We start from the raw sequence: 21,128 nt of genomic DNA, 5'->3' as shown, positions 1-21,128 counted from the left end.
CCCCAATTCAGCGCCCCCTTTTTAACAGTCTGTTTTTGCACCACGGAAAAGCAGCCTCCGAAGAGGCCCTCAAAAATTGCCGAGGCGGCTATATTGCAAGCCGCCAGGGCGGGGTATTGGGAAAAGTTTTCAACTAGCAATAATCGCGCCTCGGATTAACCTCATCGGCTACGATACTGCCACTGCGCAAAGCTGCCCCCGCCCCGCCGCCGCCGCGGCCCGCCGCCGCCGCCCCGCCGCCGCGCTCACAGCGGCCGCCGCCGCGCCGCCCGCGCCGCGCGCCCGGCCGCCGCCGCGCGCCCCCGCCGCCGCGCGCGCCCCCGCCGCGCGCCGCCAACCGGGCGGGGGGCGCTGGGGGGCGGGCGGCGGCGCGGCGGGCGGGCGCGGCGCGCGGGGGGCGCCGGGAAGGCGCGGGATGCAAATGAGCGCTATGCAAATGAGAGGGGCGGGGCGGGGCCCGCGGGGCGGGAGCGGGATCCGGCGGCGAGGAGCGCGGTGGGGGCGCGGTGGGAGCGGGATGGGAGCGCGGTGGGGGCGGGATGGGAGCGTGGGTGCTCGGCCCCGTCCTGCGCCAGCCTCTCCCTGCAGCACGGTTGCTACCAGCACATCACCACACAGAGCTCTGAAAACACACCAAAACTGTTAAAATCCGCACCAACGACCTAAAGTTGATCCGGACTCACGCGGTGGCAAAGGGCGAAGGCGGCGCCACGCGAGCTTCTCCTTTGCGACTGCAAAATCACGGTGATGCATAAAGCCTCGGGCTGTGCTGTGCTTCAGAGTAACTGCAAAGGCAAGAGAAACGGGGTAAAACGCCGGCAAGGCGGCGAACGAACGGCGAGAGCGATGTGGTGGCGCGCGTGGAAGGCGCTCCGGGTCGTCGGAAAGAGCCCATCGCGTGCGATACGGGTACAGACCCGGCGGCAGGCTGCGGCGGGGCAGCCCTCTGCACCTCCCCCGCTAGTCTGTTCCTTAAAAACCACCATCGCCCTGAGAACATCCCCCTCTGCCAGTCAAATCATGGTTTATCACGTGAATACCAAGACTGGAAGCTGTGCAGTGCCCGGCGCCAACGCCGTCGCCCCCATCGCCCCGGCCACGAGCAGCCACCTGCGTCTCACACGGCGTCAGTTCTTGGAGTTCAGACGGGAACCAGCGGCTGAATAGGTGGGAAAATGCCCCCATTTACACGAGGCCCCGAGAAACGCGGAAAGAAGACAACAAAAAACCCTTTATTGCAGCTGTTTGCAGGGTCTGGGGAACAAAGTCTCCTGTGGGAACAGCTCGACAAGCTGGCAAAGAGAAACGGCACCGTGTCGGCAACCTGCGGCGCTCCAGCGAGACACGAGCGTGGAGCAGCCACGGGCAGGGAGCGCGGCTGCCCCGGGAGAGCCAGCCCCTGCGAGCTCCTCCTTGTTCCTCCCTCGGCGGGCAGCTCTGGAGCGTTCAGCGTTTTTAAATCTCCCTCTCTAGGGCATTTCCGGGAGGGCGCTCGTCCTTTTTGAAGCACGGGAAGTGTAGTCTTCCTGCTGCGGGCTTTCACTTCGCGGCGCGCAGTTTCGCAGCAAGCTGCGGCGGCGGCCGGCGCTCCGCGCCCCTCGGCCGCGGGGCCGGGCAGCCCGGGACGGCGGGCGGGCCGCGGCCGCTGCATCGTTCTTCTTCCAGTAAGTGCGTTCGGTTTGACTGTTGCCCCTGTTCCCCTGTGTCATTATTGCAGCAAAAGGGACTCGGATGACCTGGTTTTGCCCTGGATTTCTAGCCTGAAACCATTTGTGGAAGCTTGTTTATTACAGACCTTAACCTGGTCAGATCTCTTCCTGTAAAGCGTTTTGGATGTGCATGAAAAATAAACTCTAGCTTAGATCTTGACAGGTATATTTAATGAGTTTATTTTGTAGATTTTTTTTTTTTTCTTTCATCTGAGCACCTTCATTTTAAAAGAAGCCTTGTGCTTTGCAAGAAGCGTTCTGTCCTTCGTGAGCCTTTCTCCTGGTCTGTCCTACTTTGCTTCACTTCTCTGCTTTCCAATGTATCTGGAAGTTTTGCTGCTGTGCCTGATACTGCCTTCTCTCTCCTGGGGGCCAGTCCATATTATAGCTGCATTTTGATCCCCTTCAAAACATTTCCTTCTGAGAGCTTTTTTGATGATAAGTGACAGAAGTGGAGAATTTCCATCAGTGAAAGCAATTTAAACACTATTAGACTGGCTTAACAGCCTTTTGGGAGCATCACGACAGATGTTACTCTCAAAGCGTGTTAACATTTCCCAGTAAACTGTGTCCCTTTTAATTAATTCACATGGAAAAATAAACCTCTTCAGGAGGAGGGGGAAGCACAACTAATACTAAACATGAAATCAAAACAACAATCATTGAGAATAAAATGCACTGATTAGATTTAAGAAAAATAATCTGGGACCGTAGAGGAAGTCTGTCCAGACTAAGCCCACATGTGGAGTGTACATTTTGCAAAGAATCAATCTGTTCTGGAAAATGTTGAGATTGCTGCACTGTTGCTTTCCACAACAGAGGCCAAGGACAGGGTAAACAGAAAAGACTGATTTGGGGCAGGCAATGTGTTAAAGACAGCAGGGCAAGAGTCTGCTCAGTGGAGCAACCAGAGGCATCAGCCGGACAATGCCCGCAGGGGCGAGGTGCTTGGTGCTTAATTCCATCCCAAGGAAATGGAATTAAGGACATGCTCTTTGCTTTCTTTTATCCATCCTGTGTTCTGTTCTTCACTTTCAGCAGAACATGTTCTCTGCCAGGAAGTTGTCAGGAGATTGCAGAGCCATAAGACTTCATCCTTTCAGATCCCATGTTGTATCCAGAAGCTCTCCAAACCTGACTTTCGTGCCAGAGTGTCTTCCTCCAGATCCTGCAGCCGTCGAGGAGCTGCAGCACTTTGTTTCTCAGTCCAAGAAGCTGTTTGTAGTGACTGGAGCTGGCGTCTCGACTGAATCGGGGATCCCAGATTACCGCTCCGAAGGTGTCGGGCTCTACGCCAGGACAGACAGGCGGCCCATCCAGCACGCTGAGTTTGTCCGCAGTGCCAGCGCCCGGCAGCGGTATTGGGCAAGGAACTTTGTGGGCTGGCCCCAGTTCTCCTCCCACCAACCCAATGCAGCACACCTGGCACTAAGAGACTGGGAGAAGCTGGGAAAGCTGCACTGGCTTGTGACCCAGAACGTGGATGCCCTTCATGCCAAAGCTGGGAGCCAGCGCATGACAGAATTGCATGGCTGCATGCACAGGTACTCTCCGTAGTCGAGAGGACGGTTAACGCTCCCGTGTCTTCCTGGGGTTAACAAGAAGCAGATGCAGCCTTAGCTGCTGAACCAGGAGGCAAAATGTAGATGTGCAGTGTTACTGGAGGTGATATGCTCAACAGTGTTGACTAGGGTAGAGAAAAGGGTCACATGCCAGTGCTGCTCACAGCAGAGCATTTAATAAGGATGAACATCACCCCACTTTTTGGAACACTTTGTGGATCATTTCCCTTAGTGTCTGGGTCAGTCAGAATCTCCCCTTTCCTTGCTAAAGCAAATATCCTTCACTAAGGTGAAGAAAGGGATCCTGAGGGTGTGAGGAGTAATTACCTGGGCTGAGCAGAGTGTGTAGTGCCAGAAAAGCATGGAGAGGGCACCACAGTCTGCCTGTGATTGCCTGAAGTTTCCACACAAAAAGGCATAGCCTGACTGCAGGAGAGGAGGCACAGCAGGCTTCAGAGTGTTTCCTCTGGAGCATCCCTGCAAAACAACAGGTTCTGCAAGTAGGGACCACTAGCTGGGTGGTATGAGGTGGTTTCTTTCAGAGGTGTAACTAATCCCCCCCCACCCCCAAAGCTCTTAATTTGACTGTCTCAACTAGAGGTAGAAAGACAGTACACTGACCTGTACTATTTAGTAGAGACCCGTGGATAATAACAGTAGTGCCCATCCAAGCAATAGGCTGCTGGCTCCAGATGCTCAGCTGTCTTGAAGCTCTCTGTTAAGACTTTGCTCTGCATTTCAGAGTTTTCTGCCTGGGCTGCGGAGACCAAACCTTGCGCTCTGAGCTTCAGGAGCGCTTTGAAGCTCTGAATCCTACCTGGAAAGCTGAAGCGCTTGGTGTGGCTCCCGATGGGGATGTCTTCCTGACAGATGAGCAGGTGCGTACTTTCCGAGTGCCAGCCTGCAGTAAATGTGGTGGAATCCTGAAGCCTGACGTGACATTCTTTGGAGACACAGTGAGTCGTGAGAAAGTGAATTTTGTGCACCAACGCCTGGCAGAATCAGACTCCATGCTGGTGGCAGGATCCTCCATGCAGGTAACCAGACGTTCCTCCCATACTGGGTTCTCTTTCTATGCTACTCTGCATTGGTCTCACAACATGGGACTGCTGTTTGCTGACATGTTGATCTACAGCCTCCCCAGAGCTTCCTGCTATTTTATTTTTACTGTCCTTGGAATCTGGCTTCACAGTTGCCCTGTTCGGGCTTCCCTGTCACTCCAACATCAGTGTCCTTGAAGCTGCTATAAATAACTCCATTCACACATTCTGACCTCTCCCTGCAATCCTCTCTATCACTGTACAGGTTCACAGTTGCCTGTAGAGCCAGGATACCTGACACAGTCCAGCGCTGCAGACACCACCACCCCACATTTCTCTGCTTGAGCTTTTAGCCTTTGGCAGCTTCTTAGGCCTCATGACACACCGTGTGAAATACCAGATTTTAGGACCTCTAATTCCTAACTAAACTGCTGAAGAAGACAACAGAAAATCTCTGCTTGCCACTTACGACTGTCCTTTGTTTCACAATCTTTCCCCTTAGCCATATATTATCTATAAGATAAGGTGGTCTAGAAACCCCTACTGTTTAACCTGGGAAAGTTTCTGGAACGGAGTTTGCATGATTGATATTTTTCAGAAGCAAGGTTCTGCTGCAAAATGTTAATGTACGTTAAGAAAAACTACTCTGAAGCCTCCCAGAACAAGATAAAACCAAGGCTGTCCTGTTGTGAGTCTCTTGGCTTCAGGATACTGGGGTACAAATTCCTTGAGCCTGCACTTTTCAGCTCATAATCCTTCGTACAGGAATGATGGAAATGCCTCTGATTCATTCTTGTACTTCCTAAGCTGGACCATGTGAGAACCATCAAAGTAGAAGCATTTAAGTAGCTATGGTAACTAACAAAAACTGGTGCAGAGATTTGCTGAAAGACGAGGACATTTCCCTTCAACGTACGTATTTTCTGTGGTAAGACCCTTTGCTGACACAGGTTAAAAGCTGTTTTCTGTGCACGCCTGAATAAAGAAATTTCCTGCTTGAATCAAGTGCAGTCACATAACACAGCGCGTACCTACCGCCTCTCTCTGCACTACGAGCAACAATCGTGCTCTCAATATTCCTTTCTGTAGCTTTTCTTTTGTCTAATCCATGGCTCATTTTGTCTCTTGGTCTTTGTGCAGGTATACTCTGGTTACAGATTTGCTCTTGCTGCCCGGGAGAAGCAGCTGCCAATTGTGATACTTAACATTGGGCCGACTAGGTTAGATCATTTTGCATCCCTGATACTCAATTCCCGCTGTGGGGAGCTGCTGCCTTTGATTGATGCACACTGACCCAACAAGCTGAGGATCAGTGGCTATCGAGGAGTGAAATTTCTACAAGGTGAGCACCTGCTCAGCTCAGTCACCTACTAAGGTAAAGAGCTTGCCCCTGCGGAGCAATCCTGCCAGGAAAGACTGAGATGTGCTGACTGAAAATATGTTCTGATAACGTGCACCAAAACCTGGCTGTCAGTCTTCATCTGTAACTGGTACACTCTGGTGGGCCACAATGCTACTTCCTATGATCATAAACAAAAAGTGTATTGATTACTTGGGTACAAACACAAAAAATAGGCGAGGGAAGCCAGAAAACTCGGCAGCATTGCGCTCCCGTCCGTTTGTCACAATCAGAAAACTCCATGCAATACTCTGCAGGTGCCAAGTGCCCAGTCAGCACTATTAACAGTACATGCTACAATCTTCCTTTGTAATACAGAGATTCATTAAGATCTGTTAAGTCGCCGTGGCTCTTACCGATGATTTGAAAGTTGTGCCTGGTTGAATTAATCCAGCTAATCAAAGCACTGCTGCGTAAAATAACCAATTCTATCTATAAAGCAGCTTCTTCCCTCTACTCCTTCAGGACTGCTAATCTCAAAAGCGGACGTACTTCAGCCGAAGAGGCAGCCGTGAGACTCGATGCATGAGCCCCTGAGGAGACCAGGAGAGGGCAGCATGCCTCGTACCTCCCAACCTGGCCAGTTTTCTGCACTGAAATCATCCCCACGTATCGGGGAACAGAGGGATGATGAAAAAGCTTCTCACTTTCTTTTCTTCCTTACCCTGCTATTGTAAACAGTGTCTTTTCTTTGCCTCGACTGGGAGAGGATGATCAGAATTCTGAATCTGCAACAATAGATTTCGTATAGTTGTGCCAAGAAAAGAACGAAGGATGGAGAGTTTGAGTAACTTGACAAGTTAGAGTAGCAGAGGAGGGCGATGCCACCACCCTGTCAGCTCGGGGAGCCACTGACACTATCAGGAGACTGCGGAGAGCAAAAGGAGGTAAGACGACCAGCAGCTGGCTTTGACTTGGGAGGAGATTGTAATAGAAAACGTGGTTCAAAAGAGAAGCTGAACAAGACCACTACTCTTCTAAGAGATGATTGGAAAGCACAGAATACAAGCTGATGTCTTTCAGCAAGGACGGGAAGAAGCACTTGTCCGCACTGTTAGTTGGCCAATTAAGCTAGTTACTATCTGAACTCTTTAAAAATAATATATAATTGAGCAGCCAGAGGAGTTTCTCGTAGCTAATCTGACCAAAGCTGCTTCTGGTGTGGCTGCTACATTTTTCTAGAATGCACTTTTGAAGATGTTATTAATGAATATTTCAATGGTGAAATAAAATTGTTTACAAAATTGATAGTATTTACACTGTAATTTCCTCTCCCTCGTATGATGTATTCAAATACAGCTTCAATAGCCAGTTTAGATTCATTTGTTCCATTGCAAAAACGCAGGATGTAATTACCAGCATTTGATGAATTAAGAGTAATACAAGTAAATCTGTACAACAGGTCTCCCTCACGAGGAAATCTCAAGCTATTCACAGGTGTAATTTTGCACACTCCTTACAGCAGATCCATTACTATTGGGTAACCATGTTTTGTTGAGCCTTAGGGTGGTACCATAAGATATATTAAACCATGTGTGGATTATAGGACATAATTTTGCCCAGATTGGAACATTACTTTTTTGAAATGACCTTCAGCATGAATCTGCCACTGCTCCTGGCTATGAAGGAGTTTAATTGTTATTTTCCATTTAGCAAATTAAAGTCTCCCAGTCCTACTCTCCACATAACATGTCCTGTATTAATATATTGATAAAAACTAACTAATCGTTGGAAACAAGGATGCCAGAGTCATTTGCTAAAAGAGCAAGTAAGCAAGCAGTGAGAACTGACCACATGATACAATGTTCTTTTCCGCTTTGTTGTTGCTTCATATCCATGCCAGGCAGGAGCAAGTAAAGCACAGGCCTTAAAGGATACTTACATTGCAAGATCTCCACAGAAGGTGGAAAGAGTTAGATACTTGTGTGTGTTTCAAGATTTGTACATAATGGGCCAGGGGAAATGATGCTCCACTTAGAAGGCAATACTTGTGTTAAATTCACATCCCCAACTTGCACATTGCTCCCATTTTAGGAAGGTCCCACTTTCCAATGAGCTAGATACCTGCTGTTCAGTGGTGAAGAAAGCTCATTGATGTCACTCCATCTCTAGCCTAATTCAACTGCCCTGCTAACCAAAGCTTTTGTGGTGATCATTGCCAAGGTATAGCAGAGGCTCCACACACAACCACAGACCTTGCACGGACAGTTTATTCACATAGGTCTTTGATGTAAGATGAGACATTTATGCCCCGTTAGAAGAAGAACTGGGGCCAGGTTTCTCACTATCCACTTCATCTTCTGTGCCACCTTGAAACTTGCATGGCATAGGTGTGCTAAGCACAGAGGCTGCAGGTTTAGTGCCGGGAGAGTCAGCATTTTGGGGAGAAGGCATGGGAGCATTGCCAAGCAATCTAGAACAAGAAAACATTTCCAGTGATCATTTGGCACTAGCAACGTTGACAGGTTACTAAACCTCCCACACCTATCCCTGCCTCTTCTCCAGTTCAGCAACAGAGCATCTGTGAGAGGAATCAAGTCATCTCTTCAGTATCACTGATAAATGAGCTATGTTACCCTAACCCTCCACTGATTATACTATATACTTGTAAGTCAGTAGGAACAGCATCATTTTTTGTAAATTCCTGTGCATGGTTTATAACTGTATGTTAACGAGCAAATATATAATCAGTACATGAAGCTGAGATGACAAAGTTCCCTTTTTTTTCTCTGCTAAGCTGATCCAGCACCACTAAAATGTGAGCTCGACCTCTCTTAGAGCAGCATCAGAGCACTTTACCCTTTAACACGTTTCCCCAGACACCAAGGCAGTAAGTTCACCAAACCAGGAAATGCCACAGAAAGCCTAATAAAGTTTCTACACCAAAAGCCCATTTGCATTACTGTTAACATGGACTGACACCTTCCCTGCCACCCCTTTGGGACTGTTTGGGTAGCAATATGCAATGCAGAGAGACAGCAGCTATCAGAAGCTGGCTATGCCACTGTAGATAACCAGCAAAGACCTACCTTGAGAAGTTGGTGTGTCTCAACTTATTCATGCAGTTACCAGCCTGGAGGGAGTTATAAAAACCTCCAGGGTTGAGCACTATAGGACGCAAATCAGCCATGCTGTGGGAAGACAACAAACTCAGTAAGAGAACTGCCTTAGTGTTCAGCCTCATTCTCTCAGCCTGATCAGAATTTACAAAAGCAGGTGTGAAAGCAGGGAGGAGGGCAGAAATAATTACTCTAAGAGACTAAACAAAAAGAAAGTAATCCTCATGTTATTGGCTGAAACTAACAGAAGAGGAGGAAAAAAAAGGGAGGGGGGAGTGTTATAAAGCCCAGGCCATTTCTTTCTTTCCCATCACCACGGAGAAAACAGGGATCCTTCCCATCTACCTTGCCAGCTTTATTCCAGCCTTGCTCATTCCCCCCTCCCTGCCATACTTCAATTCGTTCCTACCTTTTCTGGCTTATCCTTGATACACCAGCCCACTGCTGCTTCAGGTCAGGGCTTGAAGTTGCAGTTCTGTCCACCTGGTGGTTTGTAAAAGCACATTCTCAACAACAGCACAAAGCCTTGGGGGTTTTTGTTTGTTTTGTTTGGTTTTACCATGAAGATAGTTGAGCCAACTGCTAATGTGTCCCCCCCCTTTTCTTCTTCTTTTTTTTTATTTTTTCTTTGTTATAGCTGTTCCTACTAAGACATTTTCCTGAGGTCTGTATAGAGGTACTGCAAGTGCCTTATAATGCATACTTCTGCCTCTCCCCTCTAAGGGCCTGGAATTACCCGGAGCAAACAAAAGCTACCTCGTATTTGGCAAGCCTTGTCTCCAACTGTGGGAAAATTCTCAGAGCAAACAGTCCTGCAGCCTAAGACGCTTCATGGACTGTGCTCCAGTGAAGGCAGTGCACAGTGCAGAGGGCCTGGAGGACTTGTACCTAGCAGATATGGTGCAAGAGCAGCCTCCCACGTCTAGAGTCAGATTGCTCCTACAGACAAACCTGCTTATTCACGACTTCTGGAAAAGGACCAAAGACCCTGGGCATGGTGAACTTGGGAGTTTCAGGAATCTTGGAGTGAAAGGGGCTAAATCCACCTTCTAAAGGCTTCTTCTTTCCATGTAACTGCCTTGCACGTCGTCCTTTCCCCGTCTTTGCAGCTGTAAGGAGAAAAAAAAATAAAGCAAAATAAAAAAGGGTCATTTTGCACCAATGCCAAGTGACAGTTTGGCTCCTTCAGTCTGTTCATTCAAAACCTTGGACTTGGGTACAAGAAATCGAGTCTTCCTCTCACGTGACCTCTCCTAGGGCATCCCCAGTTAACAGTAACTGAGAACTCCAGTTCTGGGGGGCTGTCTGAAGTCACTGGGAAACAAATAAGAAGGGTCTCAGCTAAGTCCCTGAAATCAGTGTTTCTTATCACCACAAGCAGCCACCCTCCCAAATATCTTGATGCAGGAGTTCTGAAATCTGAATTAACTCGGCCTTTGCAGCTGTGCTTTTAGATTATAGAAGAGATAATAATGGTGAGAGGGTATTTTGCCTCTCCAGGCCTGGCCATTTCCATCATAGATCTGTGAAAATACTATCTTTCAAATGCCAGATTTCTCCTGGCTGATGCTTTCTAGCTGAAGGGGCAGGAAATTCTGGTATACAGGCTTTTAAAACAGCTTTGATTTTTCTCGTTACAGTCTAACAAGTGATGATCTCTTGGAATTAAAACTCAAAGAATCCTTTCCCTGCTGTCCTACTGCTTCTGTGAGCTTTTCTATCTGCAAGAGCCCCCAGTGCAGGCTGCACAGCTGAGTGGTCTGTCACCTGTGCACCCAAGTCCTCACAGAGCAGGAGATCACGCAGGGGACACAGACGGACAATCAGAAATTCCTACCTGCTCACCCTGACAGTATCGTCAGCTAAGCTGATAACAATTACTAAGGCTAAAAATAAAGGAGAGAAAAAAGAAAAAGGAAAAGCATTGTGTATTTGAGGAGCTCATAGTATAGAGCGTGACTTAGACTACAGGTGAGCAGTTTTGAGTGAATGACCCAAGTGAGTTGCTTGCCCTTGCAGAGACCCAGACAATATGTGCAGCTTCAACATATGCAAATTACAAAAGGCATTTTTGCTAATAAGACAGCATTCCTGGGACCCTCTGTTATTCCGTTACCAGAAGCAGCTTGCAAAAAAGAAACGTATAGGAAGATTCAGACACATTTCTGCATTCAAATTTCCAGTGTGATTCCATGAGCTCATACTGGTAAGGGCCAAGGAGAAGAAAATCCAGCTGGACTCTGGAACTCTCAAAACTGAACTTCTGCAATGATTCAATCTCTGACCTAGAGTTCACAATCCAATAAAAATTGCTGATGGGAGGGGGAGAGTGCTTAGCTCCTAACTCAGCTAGGAGTCAGGACACAAGCATGACAGAGGCAGATAACAACACTCCCCTGTTTATCACTTGGCACAACGGAGTTTGCTGGGTTTAAAGATTGACTCCTGTATGTGTGCATAAAACCAACCATGGCTGCAGTCAGACTCTTCGTCTCCCTCCTTATCTGCCTGTGCACCTACTACTTCTACAATGAAGAAACTGTATCTGCAGGTAAGGAAAGCTGGAGGCTCCTCAGGAAACTGAGGACAACATACAAGTGGGATAGTGGGATTGGAGTTGCCTTCCCACTGTGAGGCCTTTATTGCTTAGGGGAAAAAGCATTAAAGTCAGGACAGAAATGAATGCTTTTTGATGCATTATCACTGCTTAGTATGAAGAGCAATAATAACCTCCATTTACTGACTTGCTCACAGCCAAACGGGTTGAAGATGCTTCCTAAAGCAATACCAGATTTATAGTGATTGTCCCTTTCAGTCAGAGGGAAAGTTGAAGGAGAAAGCCTATTTTAAAAGGGTTGCTGAAACATGGAATTTGTGGCTCATTTCCTAGATTTCCCAGCTGGTTCTCGTAAGTTCCAGTGATGCCCTTCAAAATGCAAGAGAAACAGTGTCTTGAAAAGAAACTGAATATGCCTCTCCTATGGAGACTTGCAGTTGAAGCAAGTGTTTTCTGCCTCAGTTGTGATAAAAAAGGGTCGTTTATTCTCTATCCAGCAGTAAAACAGTTGGTCTCAGGTAATACCTTCTAAAAAACAGCCCACAGACAGCCACCTTTCTAGTGCTCACCCTGAGCTCCATCTGCAGACTAGGAATTCCAACTATATTTAACTCTTTACTGAAGTAGTCTACTAAACAGTCTTAGGTTGTTACCAAAACTACAATACCACAGCTTCACTGTTACAAAAATAAGTTAGCGCTTGCATGCAGTAGTTGGCAGATACGAATAGTCTCAGCCGTTTGGAGGAAGGGATGCACAGTTACACATAACGCACAGATGAGCAATCTTTTGCTCTTCTACTATGGCACACACTATTGGGTGCAGAGAAACTGGAGTCAGCAGTGGTTGCCTTGCAGCAGCAGCGCTACTGTTTGGTGTACTGGGGAAGAGAGAAATACTCCCTGCTAACAGCCTTTTACCCACCCTCCCCACACAGATATGGTGCGAGGGAAGCGTGTGCTAGTCACAGGCTCAAGCACAGGGATCGGGGAACAAATAGCCTACGAGTTTTCTCGACTGGGAGCCCATGTGATCCTCACCGCCAGGAGGGAAGAGCAGCTCAAGCAGGTAAGGATGCAAGACAGCAATTAAATCAACAGAACATTTAGGGTCTCTCTAAACACAAGCACGCAGTTCAGCTCCGTGGGGCACAGACAACTAAGAATCTAAGCATTTGCTCAGCAAGCTCTCATATCTAGGCAGTCAGGTTCAGGGCTTGTCCTTACACACACACACCGCTGCAAGCCATCGCCTCTGTCCCCTACCTTGTAGCGTTCTCCAGCTACATTCAGTTCTGTCTGTCCACATCACGTTAAAAACACCTCCTCTATTTATTAAGCTAGGACAAACTAAGACTGCACACTCTCCTCCCTGCTGCAGATAACTGCTGTACAAACAGCTGCCATAGAAACACCATATTTGTACACAGTAGTACTGAGCCTGCTCTTTTCTCTCCAGGTGGCAAAGAAGTGTCAGGCCCTGGGAGCAAGTTCTGCCAGGCACATCGTAGCAGACATGAGCAATCTGACTGCAGCCCAGAAGGTCATTGAAGATGTCGGAGACAGGCTGGGTAAAGCTTTTACCTTTCAATACTCGGCAAATAGTAACTGGTCTCCCAAAATTACCAAGGAAAAGGTATTCTGGGTAGCCTAGTTCTGATCTCCATACTGTCTCTGTCTTTCCAAGGGCCACTCTCCAAAATAAGGAAGTAGTATAGAGAGGGTGACCTAAGAGATATGTATGGGTTCCCATTCCTGTGGTAACAGGAAGAACCTTAACGCGCCAGCAGAAGATCCAGCCACGCAGACTGGGAACACAGCAGTCAGTAGAGCTCTCCCTTTAGTAACTGGTTATTTTGACTTGTACCAACAGAGCAGAGTAACTGGCTTTTTTTCTGCACATCACAGACTTCTCTGTGCTTAACAGCGTTATTCCCAAAGTACATCTTGGTGGGCTACAGGATATTTTTGGTTGAAAGGATAAACAGCTATTATTGAATTTGCTTGCTGAACATTAAGCCCTTATAGAAGGGTTTTGCTTAATCAGCAAATCCCATTCCTCCCTCATCAGCACACTCTGTGTCAGTAAGCACTGTCCATCACACTGGGGCTCGTGGATGGTGTCCAAGGAGCTGCAGGCAAGTCACACATGCCATGGGAGCTTGTCAGCCAAGGCAGTAAGGAGGGGTGGTTGCAGTTAGAGCACAGAAAGCCTCCAGCAGTCTGCAGAGAAGAGAGAGAAGCAGGGAAAGCACACCTGCAACAGCTGGCACGTGAACCGCATAGGATCCAAGTCAGTTCTCGGTAAGGACCTTGACCCCAAGACGTCAAACTGCAAGAACACGGCCAGTGGTGCATGGGGATAATTAGGTGTCTACCTTCTGTATAGGCCTATATACACCTCCTACATGTCCTGGGAAACAAAAACCAGGCATCAGCTTGTAGTCAGGGCAGCAAGTATCAGATAGGGAGCTCAGTTCCTCTCCTAAAGCCAGGATCAAAATCCCATAATTTAACAGCAGTAAGTTCTGGCTATGATAAACAGTCAAAGAAATATTTTTGATTAAATGGGAAGGGTTTGCCATACAGTCTACTGGATTCATTGTTAAAAGCTGATTCACGAACAGAGAATAGCTGCTATGTTGATGAACAAGCCCATACTTCATCTACACCAGCCCAGGAACTGAGCCACACATTTCTCATGAATCCGTTTTGTCTTTCTCAGGGGGTCTTGACTACTTGGTTTTGAACCATGTGGGAGGAAGCGGTCCGTTTGGCCCTTTCAAAGGGGACATGACAGCAGTGATTAGCTCCATCACCATCAACTTCCTGAGTTACGTCCAGCTGACCACATCAGCACTGACCATGCTGCGGGAGTCCCAGGGCAGCATCATTGTTGTATCCTCCCTGAGCGGTAAGGAAGGGTAGTCCTGTTCACCCTACTCTCTTCCGAGTCCAGCCAGTCATAAATGCTGGAATTATCTTCATTGCTTTACAGAAAAAAAATCCAATACTTTTTTTTCTCCTGCCTGTTATTGAACTACTTTGTGAATGCTTTCAAACCTCCTCCAAATTAGCCTTACAAGGCACTCCTTTAAAACTGATCTGCTACCTGCCTGACACACAACACCTCTCTGTGACCCATTCTCAAAATTGATTAGAAGTGAAGTGCTACAAAAAAAACTCTTGTGCACACAAAGTTATTATACCTCATAAGAAATAATTATTTTTCTTGAGTTTGTCATTTATACTAATAAAAGGCACAAGCAGCATTTAAAATCGGATCACTAATGAGGGGCCAGTGCATCCTCCAACTTTCAGTGCATGTTCTTGTCCATAAGCACTTTCTCAATGACCTTGAGCAAATGTCTCAGTAATTCCTGTTGGTCTGTTCCCCTCAGGTCGCATAGGATCCCCTTTCACCCTAGCATACAGTGCAGCCAAGTTTGCTTTGGAGGGATTCTACAGCTCTCTACGCAGGGAACTTCGCCTCCAGCAGACCAACCTCTCTGTCACAATTGCTGTGCTGGGATATATCAATACAGGTAAAACAAACAAACAAACAAAACAAACCACTCCTCATATCCTAAATATCACAGCTTTTTACTAGGTAATGATATGATCCTTTAGCTGTGACATGAAAATGAAACCCTTTGAGCAAGAGAAAACACAAGGGGGAGGGAGGGGGGGAAGAAAGGGCAGGCTGCAGATTCAGTGCATGGTAATCTATGAACCAAAAAAACTGGCAGCTGATAATTGAGGGAACAGCATAGTGCTGCCCTGGTACTTGGGATCCTCCTATTAAAGGACAGACAGTGAAGACCCTTAGTCTGATTATTGTTCCTTTTACTCTAGATAATGCTGTGGAAAAGGTTGGAGATAAAATCAGAACGGCTGTGAAGACCCTTAGTCTGATTATTGTTCCTTTTACTCTAGATAATGCTGTGGAAAAGGTTGGAGATAAAATCAGAACGGCTGCATATCCAAAGGAAGAGTGTGCTCAAGAAATAGTTAAAGCAGGTGTGCTGCGACAGCCAGAGGTCTTCTATCCGTACTGGAAATTAAAACCTCTGCTGCTGTTCAAAGAATGGATGCCAGGCCTGATAGAAACACTGCTGGACAAATTCTACATCCTGGATAATATCCTCTAGATTTCTAAGCAGTTTAATTCCACAAGAATACAATTAAAATCTGGTTCCAAAGTAGCCAGGTCTGCTGAGGTGCTGCAATCCAGTTGGTGTTGGACTTATTTCCCCACGTCCTTCAGAATGACTGTTTACTGAATTAGGATGTCCTCAAATCCAATGTAATCCAACACAACTTTGATAGTACATCCTCTGAACGTTAACCCCTCACCTCAGAGCCTCCTCTAGAAACTCTATGCAATGTCAAGGGCATGGCCCTATCAAGTCTTTTTTTGTCATTACTATTATAACTAAGGAGTTTGGAACTGTAAAGACTTCTGGCTGGACTAAAACCTTTTGCCTTTTCGTTGTTCCAAAATTGAGGGAAATACTCCTCTTCTCTCATTTCTGTCCTTTTCCCATGGATTTTTGAACATCCTCTCCTGTTATTCAGTGAGCAGAAATGACAGAAAATAAGAGACTTGGAGAATATAAGGGAGGAGATGCATGAGTAACTAATATCCAGCCTTTCTGAAGCAAATTTTACTGACAGTTTTACACAAATAGCACACACAGGACAAAACTAAAATGCAGCCAGTCCCAAAGGCAAGAGGATAGCCACACTATGGATCCAAAGCAAAGAGAAAACCTGTTGGCAGTGTTGCCCAGAGTACAGGATACTAGACTTGGAAGGACAAGACCAGGCTGAATTCCCAATTCTTTGATCAATTCAGAAGTTACACCGACACTCAGAAAGCCATTGTGTTTCTCTACATCTGTTTTCCTTACGGTAACAGATGTTATATGTGGCTTACGCCTTTTTTAAGGCATTCTGAGGTCTACAGAAAAAAAGATCACAGATAAATAACTTTACTATAATCTCCAAGATCCTCCCTGAGTGACCAAGAAAATAAAAACCACTTCAGGAAGGTGAAGGTAGAGTCAAGCCAACTGGGACTTAAACCACTGTTCCAGATATAGATGATATCTGGAAGTTTGTGTGCAACTCCCTGCCTTCTTCTTTCCCACTAGGGAAAGATATCCAATTACAACATTCTGTGATTTTTTTTTTCTTCTGTGCCACTAGTCAGACAGCAGCAGATAAGGAGAGCTGAGTCTGAGAGAACAGTAAGGATGCCTAGTATTGGTTTCCAGGCCTAAATGAAAACTGAAACACAGTCATTACCTCGAGCATAGTTGTTTGCTCTCTGCATGTCTCGTCTCAGCTGGGATACTTTTTCTTGCATCTCGGCGATGCCCACATAGTTACAGTAATTCAATTCTCCTTGCAGAGTCCTAAAAACCTTGGCCTACAAAACAATAGGGAAAAGGAAGACAAGACGCTGAAAGCTTTTTCAACGCAGGCCCACAAAGTCACCGTCCCTCCAGCATTTCAGATGCCAGCTGTGATGGCCATGGTGCCACTCATGGCTTCAGAGCTCCCATGCTCTCTAAGCACAGGGATACACAAGCAGAATGAGTTGGTGCCCTCAACCTATCCACTTTATGTGCCTGGGGAATGCTAGCATATCCCACATCCCGGAGACCAGGAGTATCTATACCACTCATCTCAAACCCAGAGAACTCCTGCTGCAGGAAAAACGTATGCCAAGAGCTTCCAAAACACTTTCAGCTGCAACCCAGCTCTCCTTCTTGCTGGTAACAAGATAGCTCAAAACCAGTGGGTTTTTTTCCTATACAGTGATGGCATTTTGCATTTATCTCTACAATGGGATTTATCATTTATCACTATAAAGGGATTTCAGTAACACTTACATCTGCTTAGGACCTTTACTGCTCTACAAACAATAATCTTGGAATCAAGGGCAGTGCGCAAGGACTAGAGACCTGATCTAGCACTTCCCACTCTAGAGATGATTCATCTTTGCAATATGATGGGACTGCATCCAGGATTCTCCAGATTTCTGTGGAGGAAAATCCTGAGGGAGCTCAATGTTTCCAGAAAAATTATGTGCACAAACACCTGAGGAAAAGTAGGAATGGAGTAACAGGACAATGCTAGGAATCAACATGCTTCTAAGATGGAAAACCTGGTTGTGAGACTTTCTTTATAAATGTAATTTCTCCCTCTCATTATCACCCTAATGGCTTCAAGGATCTCAGGATCTTGAGCAGAGAGGCATTGTGAGTACCTTTAAAAAAGATATCAAGCCAGCTTCTTCCTTCTCCATCTGTTTCTGCTTTCTCACGGCCCTCTCGCAGATCCCTGGGTTCTGCTCCATGTTTGAGAACAGCTCATGCAGGCACTGCTGAGTGTAGGACACAGACTGCTCCTCAAAGTCCTCTATGGAAATCAGCTTGCAGAACGCCATGTTGAGGGGGTACTCGTTGTCAAACTCATCCAGGGTCTCCATCCTGCACCTGACCGGACACAGCGGGGCCAGCTCAACGCTGCCGGAGCCACCAGAGCTGCCTCCCCCATCCTGCCCGCTCTGCCCTGCCGGCGGGCTGGGCCAGGGCAGGGCCCGCGGCAGGAGCTCTCCGCCCGCCGCCCTGCCAGAGCCCCTGCGGCGAGCGGCCAGGCAGCCCGGGCGGCCGCCTCGGCGCGAGGCACCGTTCGGCGGGCAGAGAGACCCGCCGGGGGCTGCCTCCCGCCGGGGGCTGCCCCGGGCCTTCCACAGCCTCCAGGCGAGCGTCGCCGCGGCCCAGGGCTCCCGCGAGCAGCGCAGGGCGCAGGACGCGGCCTTCCCGCGGCGAGCGCGCAGGGCGCCTCGCAGCGCCCAGCTCGGCGCGGCCCTCGCGCGCAGGCGGGGAGCGGGGCTGGGGCCCGCGGGCGCCTCCGCGCAGCCCCGGCTGGTGAGGGGGAGCAGCAGCGGGGCCCCCTCCGCGGGGCGAGGGCGGGCGGGAGCAGCCGCGGCCGCGCCGCCATCACGGCACCCGGGGGCCGCGCCGCCATCACGGCCGCGCCGCCATCACGGCACCCGGGGGCCCCGCCGCCATCACGGCCGCGCCTGCCTCGGGGGGGGGGGGGGGGCGGGGCGGGGCGGGGGGCGGGGCCGCCGCGCACCTGCTCGCCGCCTCGCGCCCGCGCTGGCCCGGCCGCGCTCGCAGTCCCCGCCCCGCCCACCGCCGCTTCGAACGGCCAATCAGAGAACGCGCTGGCGGCGGCGCTTTGCACGCGCCACAATGGGCCGTGGGCGGCGGGGGCGGGGCCTCCCCCGCGCGGCGGGGCGCGCGGCGCCTGAGGGGCGGCGCGGGCGCTCGACGGCCGCTCGGCGCGGGGAGGAGGCGGGAGGCGTCGGCTCGTTGCAGGGCGTTTTATTAGGCAGGAGCGGGCGGCAGCCCGCGGCTGCCCTCACGACTAGGAGGAGAAGGCCTCCTGGCAGTATTTCTTGGTGTCCAGCCCCCTGTAGGCGGGGTTGTAGGGCGCCTTGGCGAAGCACATGGCGGCGGTGCGGTCGCAGTTGCAGATGAACATCTCGCAGTCGCTGTTGGTGCCTGCCGGGGAGAGCAGGAGCCGTCGCGGCCTGCCCGCGCCTTCGCGGGACGAGGCGGCGGCTCGGTCGGGCGCTCCTGCGCGGCGCCCGCCCTGCCCCGCGCTGCTGCCCGTGCGCTTCGGGGTGGCGTGCTTCTCCCGCCGGCCCCAAAGCCTCCGTCCGTGGCGCTGCTTCCCTAGGCCCCGTCCAGCCCTGCAGTCTCCTCCCCGCCACACTTCTTCCCTGCTACCTGCTGTTCCAACCCAAGGCTCCTGCAGGAGCTCAACCGCGTTGCGTTAACGAGGCCTGGCAGAAGCCGTGAGGCGCTGCCCAGCGAGCGCGCCGCTCCCCTGAGTACTTCGATTAAAGGGTCTCTGAAAAGAGACGCGCTGCTCCCTGAAGGGGACAGGCTTCCCTATCCGTGTCGCTTCCCACGCAGCCGGGACCCGCCGCGCCCCGTTCCCAGCAGCCGGCCCGGCCCCGCCGCGGGGAGCGGCGGCGGAGGGGCAACAGCCGGCGGGGAGCGCGCTCCTGCCAGGGAGGCGCTCAGCGCCGCACGGCCCCGCTCCTGCGGAGAGGACGTTGAAGCGACCTTTGAGGGAGGGTAACGCGGAGGCGGACGTACTGCTGCACGTGATGGCTTCGCCCGAGCAGCTGTAGCTGTATGTTTCCGTGTATGGGTTGTCCAGCAGGAACTTGCAGGACGAGAGGTTCTCTGCCTCGCTGTAGCAATGATCATGTGCTTGGCAGCACCTGGGAGACGAGGAGGAGAAGGTCAGAAAATGCCGGCGATGCAAACTCAGCTGACTTGTAGGACATCGAAACAGGCTGGTATTTCTTAGACAAGGTGTCGAACAAAAAAGGGCAGCCAGTGACGGGAGAGCAGGCGTGAGGGACCTCCGAGGGCCGCTGGTGGCCCCAGACCGCCTGGGTCACGTGCGCTCACTTCAGCCTCCTCGCAGGCTTGTCCCGCGGGCACGGGGAGGGCACGAGACTGGCGTTTACCCCGAGGTCCCCATCAGGGCCCGGTACGTGGTGAGCTACCAGCCGGCCCCGCTCACTGGACGAGGTTGTCAGCCTCGTGTGATCTCTAAACCACCAAGCTGGCTCTGGGCGCTGGCGATGGTCGAACGCTGCCGCGCGCTCCGTGCTGCTGTCCTGGCGGCTGGCACAGCGCCCCTACAAGAGTGCTAACACACACCCCCTTCAGCCGTCCAGCGTAGCTGCCACAGAAGTCAGAGTTACCTGGATCATATTTTACCCTAGTAACAACACATCAGGGTGTGATAACGCACAGCTTTTTGCCCCAAGACTCATCTAAGGGAAAAATCTTAATTCGCAGCAGCCAGAGGTTTTTGTGAACGTTGGCAGAGGACCAGCTGAAGCAAAGTTGGCATGCAGACCACAAAAAGCAAGCAAGGAAAGGAAAGAGGTCTGTGAAAGCAGTCTTACCAACCTGTCAAGTTCATCTACTGGTGTCCCACCGCCTCCCAAGCCGCAGTAGCAGCCGTAATCAGCAAAATCCAGCAGAGGGTTGCTGTGTGGGATGGTGCATTTGATCATCTTACGGAGCTGCCATACTGCTCGGGGTGAGACAGCAGCACTGGCTGCACCCACTGAGGAAAAAACACAGAGATTAACATTACACGTGGGGCTGTTGGGGGGAGGCTGAGGGAGCAGGAATGCTGCATACACACCGGACAGCAGGAAAAGCAGTACAAGGAACTTCATTATTGAAGGACTTAAAGAAGGTCCTGCTAAAGAAAATGTGGCTTTTATACTGCAAGCTCACCTTGACACAGAGGTGAGATAAATAAGCTAGTATTTACATTATTAAACATAAATCTCCATCAGAGGCCATGGCCAGGAGATTGTGTCATGGCCATCTGAAGGCTGGTGAAGTTGAAACACAGAACTGCAGAAGGCAAATATTTGCTCTTTAGATTTCCGCTGTTAAATTATCCTGATGTTAGTATTAGAAGCCAGCTGGAAAGATCTGGGCATCTTTAAGGGCTCACTGCTAAAATATATTGGTAGTTATGTTGGAAACCGCCGGTGCACCAATATCCTCCCTGTTAACATGCAGCATGCTTTTCTTACGGTGTTCTGGTTTATCATTAATCTTGTACCTCCCAGTGGATTCTCCTGGCATAATTTAGGGAATAAAATATAAGTAGTTCACTCATCCTAAATGGGCATTTGGCATAAGCTGAACTGACAAATCAAGCAGATTTTTTTTTGA

At 49.6% G+C, this 21,128-nt stretch overlaps 3 protein-coding genes and 1 non-coding gene across 5 annotated transcripts; 2 read left to right on the top strand and 2 right to left on the bottom strand.

Moving 5' to 3' along the window:
* Window positions 1-54: 54 nt before the first annotated feature.
* LOC134148466 (U4 spliceosomal RNA) lies at window positions 55-194 on the bottom strand. The gene has a single exon (XR_009960219.1). It is a non-coding gene; the product is annotated as a U4 spliceosomal RNA (small nuclear RNA).
* A 1,394-nt stretch (window positions 195-1,588) lies between these two features.
* Window positions 1,589-6,958, top strand: SIRT4 (sirtuin 4). 2 transcript variants are annotated; one of them, XM_062590009.1, is made up of 5 exons: window positions 1,589-1,664; window positions 2,751-3,253; window positions 4,014-4,308; window positions 5,452-5,653; window positions 6,176-6,958. In XM_062590009.1, the coding sequence occupies exons 2-4, from the start codon at window positions 2,754-2,756 to the stop codon at window positions 5,602-5,604; spliced, it is 948 nt and encodes a 315-aa protein (XP_062445993.1). In that variant the 5' UTR covers window positions 1,589-1,664; window positions 2,751-2,753; the 3' UTR covers window positions 5,605-5,653; window positions 6,176-6,958. The 2 variants fall into 2 exon arrangements, with proteins under 2 accessions (XP_062445993.1, XP_062445992.1); XM_062590008.1 differs by having other exon boundaries at window positions 1,591-1,664; window positions 2,748-3,253.
* Window positions 6,959-11,218: 4,260 nt separating this feature from the next.
* Window positions 11,219-15,554, top strand: LOC134148217 (hydroxysteroid 11-beta-dehydrogenase 1-like protein B). The gene is made up of 6 exons (XM_062590108.1): window positions 11,219-11,320; window positions 12,264-12,394; window positions 12,785-12,896; window positions 14,051-14,239; window positions 14,727-14,870; window positions 15,262-15,554. The coding sequence occupies exons 1-6, from the start codon at window positions 11,239-11,241 to the stop codon at window positions 15,474-15,476; spliced, it is 873 nt and encodes a 290-aa protein (XP_062446092.1). The 5' UTR covers window positions 11,219-11,238; the 3' UTR covers window positions 15,477-15,554.
* Window positions 15,555-18,727: 3,173 nt separating this feature from the next.
* On the bottom strand, window positions 18,728-20,489 carry PLA2G1B (phospholipase A2 group IB). Its single transcript, XM_062590245.1, has 3 exons — window positions 20,343-20,489; window positions 19,512-19,639; window positions 18,728-18,908 (listed from the first exon to the last, which is right to left on the bottom strand). Exons 1-3 carry the CDS (start codon window positions 20,447-20,449, stop codon window positions 18,772-18,774), a joined length of 372 nt encoding a protein of 123 aa, XP_062446229.1. The 5' UTR covers window positions 20,450-20,489; the 3' UTR covers window positions 18,728-18,771.
* Window positions 20,490-21,128: the final 639 nt, after the last annotated feature.

This window comes from Rhea pennata, chromosome 17 (genome assembly GCF_028389875.1).
Source record: "Rhea pennata isolate bPtePen1 chromosome 17, bPtePen1.pri, whole genome shotgun sequence".
Classification (NCBI taxonomy): domain Eukaryota; kingdom Metazoa; phylum Chordata; class Aves; order Rheiformes; family Rheidae; genus Rhea; species Rhea pennata.
The sequence above is the reverse complement of the archived record's forward strand: the minus strand, read 5'-3'. Positions and strand labels throughout refer to the sequence as shown.

Excerpts from the sequence above, each read along its gene's own strand:
- SIRT4 (XM_062590009.1), top strand. The coding sequence starts at position 2,754 with ATGTTCTCTGCCAGGAAGTTGTCAGGAGATTGCAGAGCCATAAGACTT. Across the intron at positions 3,254-4,013 it reads TTGCATGGCTGCATGCACAG|AGTTTTCTGCCTGGGCTGCG; the intron begins GTACTCTCCGTA and ends TCTGCATTTCAG. Across the intron at positions 4,309-5,451 it reads TGGCAGGATCCTCCATGCAG|GTATACTCTGGTTACAGATT; the intron begins GTAACCAGACGT and ends GTCTTTGTGCAG.
- LOC134148217 (XM_062590108.1), top strand. The coding sequence starts at position 11,239 with ATGGCTGCAGTCAGACTCTTCGTCTCCCTCCTTATCTGCCTGTGCACC. Across the intron at positions 11,321-12,263 it reads TGAAGAAACTGTATCTGCAG|ATATGGTGCGAGGGAAGCGT; the intron begins GTAAGGAAAGCT and ends CTCCCCACACAG. Across the intron at positions 14,240-14,726 it reads TGTTGTATCCTCCCTGAGCG|GTCGCATAGGATCCCCTTTC; the intron begins GTAAGGAAGGGT and ends TGTTCCCCTCAG.
- PLA2G1B (XM_062590245.1), bottom strand. The coding sequence starts at position 20,449 with ATGATCAAATGCACCATCCCACACAGCAACCCTCTGCTGGATTTTGCT. Across the intron at positions 19,640-20,342 it reads CCAGTAGATGAACTTGACAG|GTGCTGCCAAGCACATGATC; the intron begins GTTGGTAAGACT and ends CTCGTCTCCCAG. Across the intron at positions 18,909-19,511 it reads CGAAGCCATCACGTGCAGCA|GCACCAACAGCGACTGCGAG; the intron begins GTACGTCCGCCT and ends TCTCCCCGGCAG.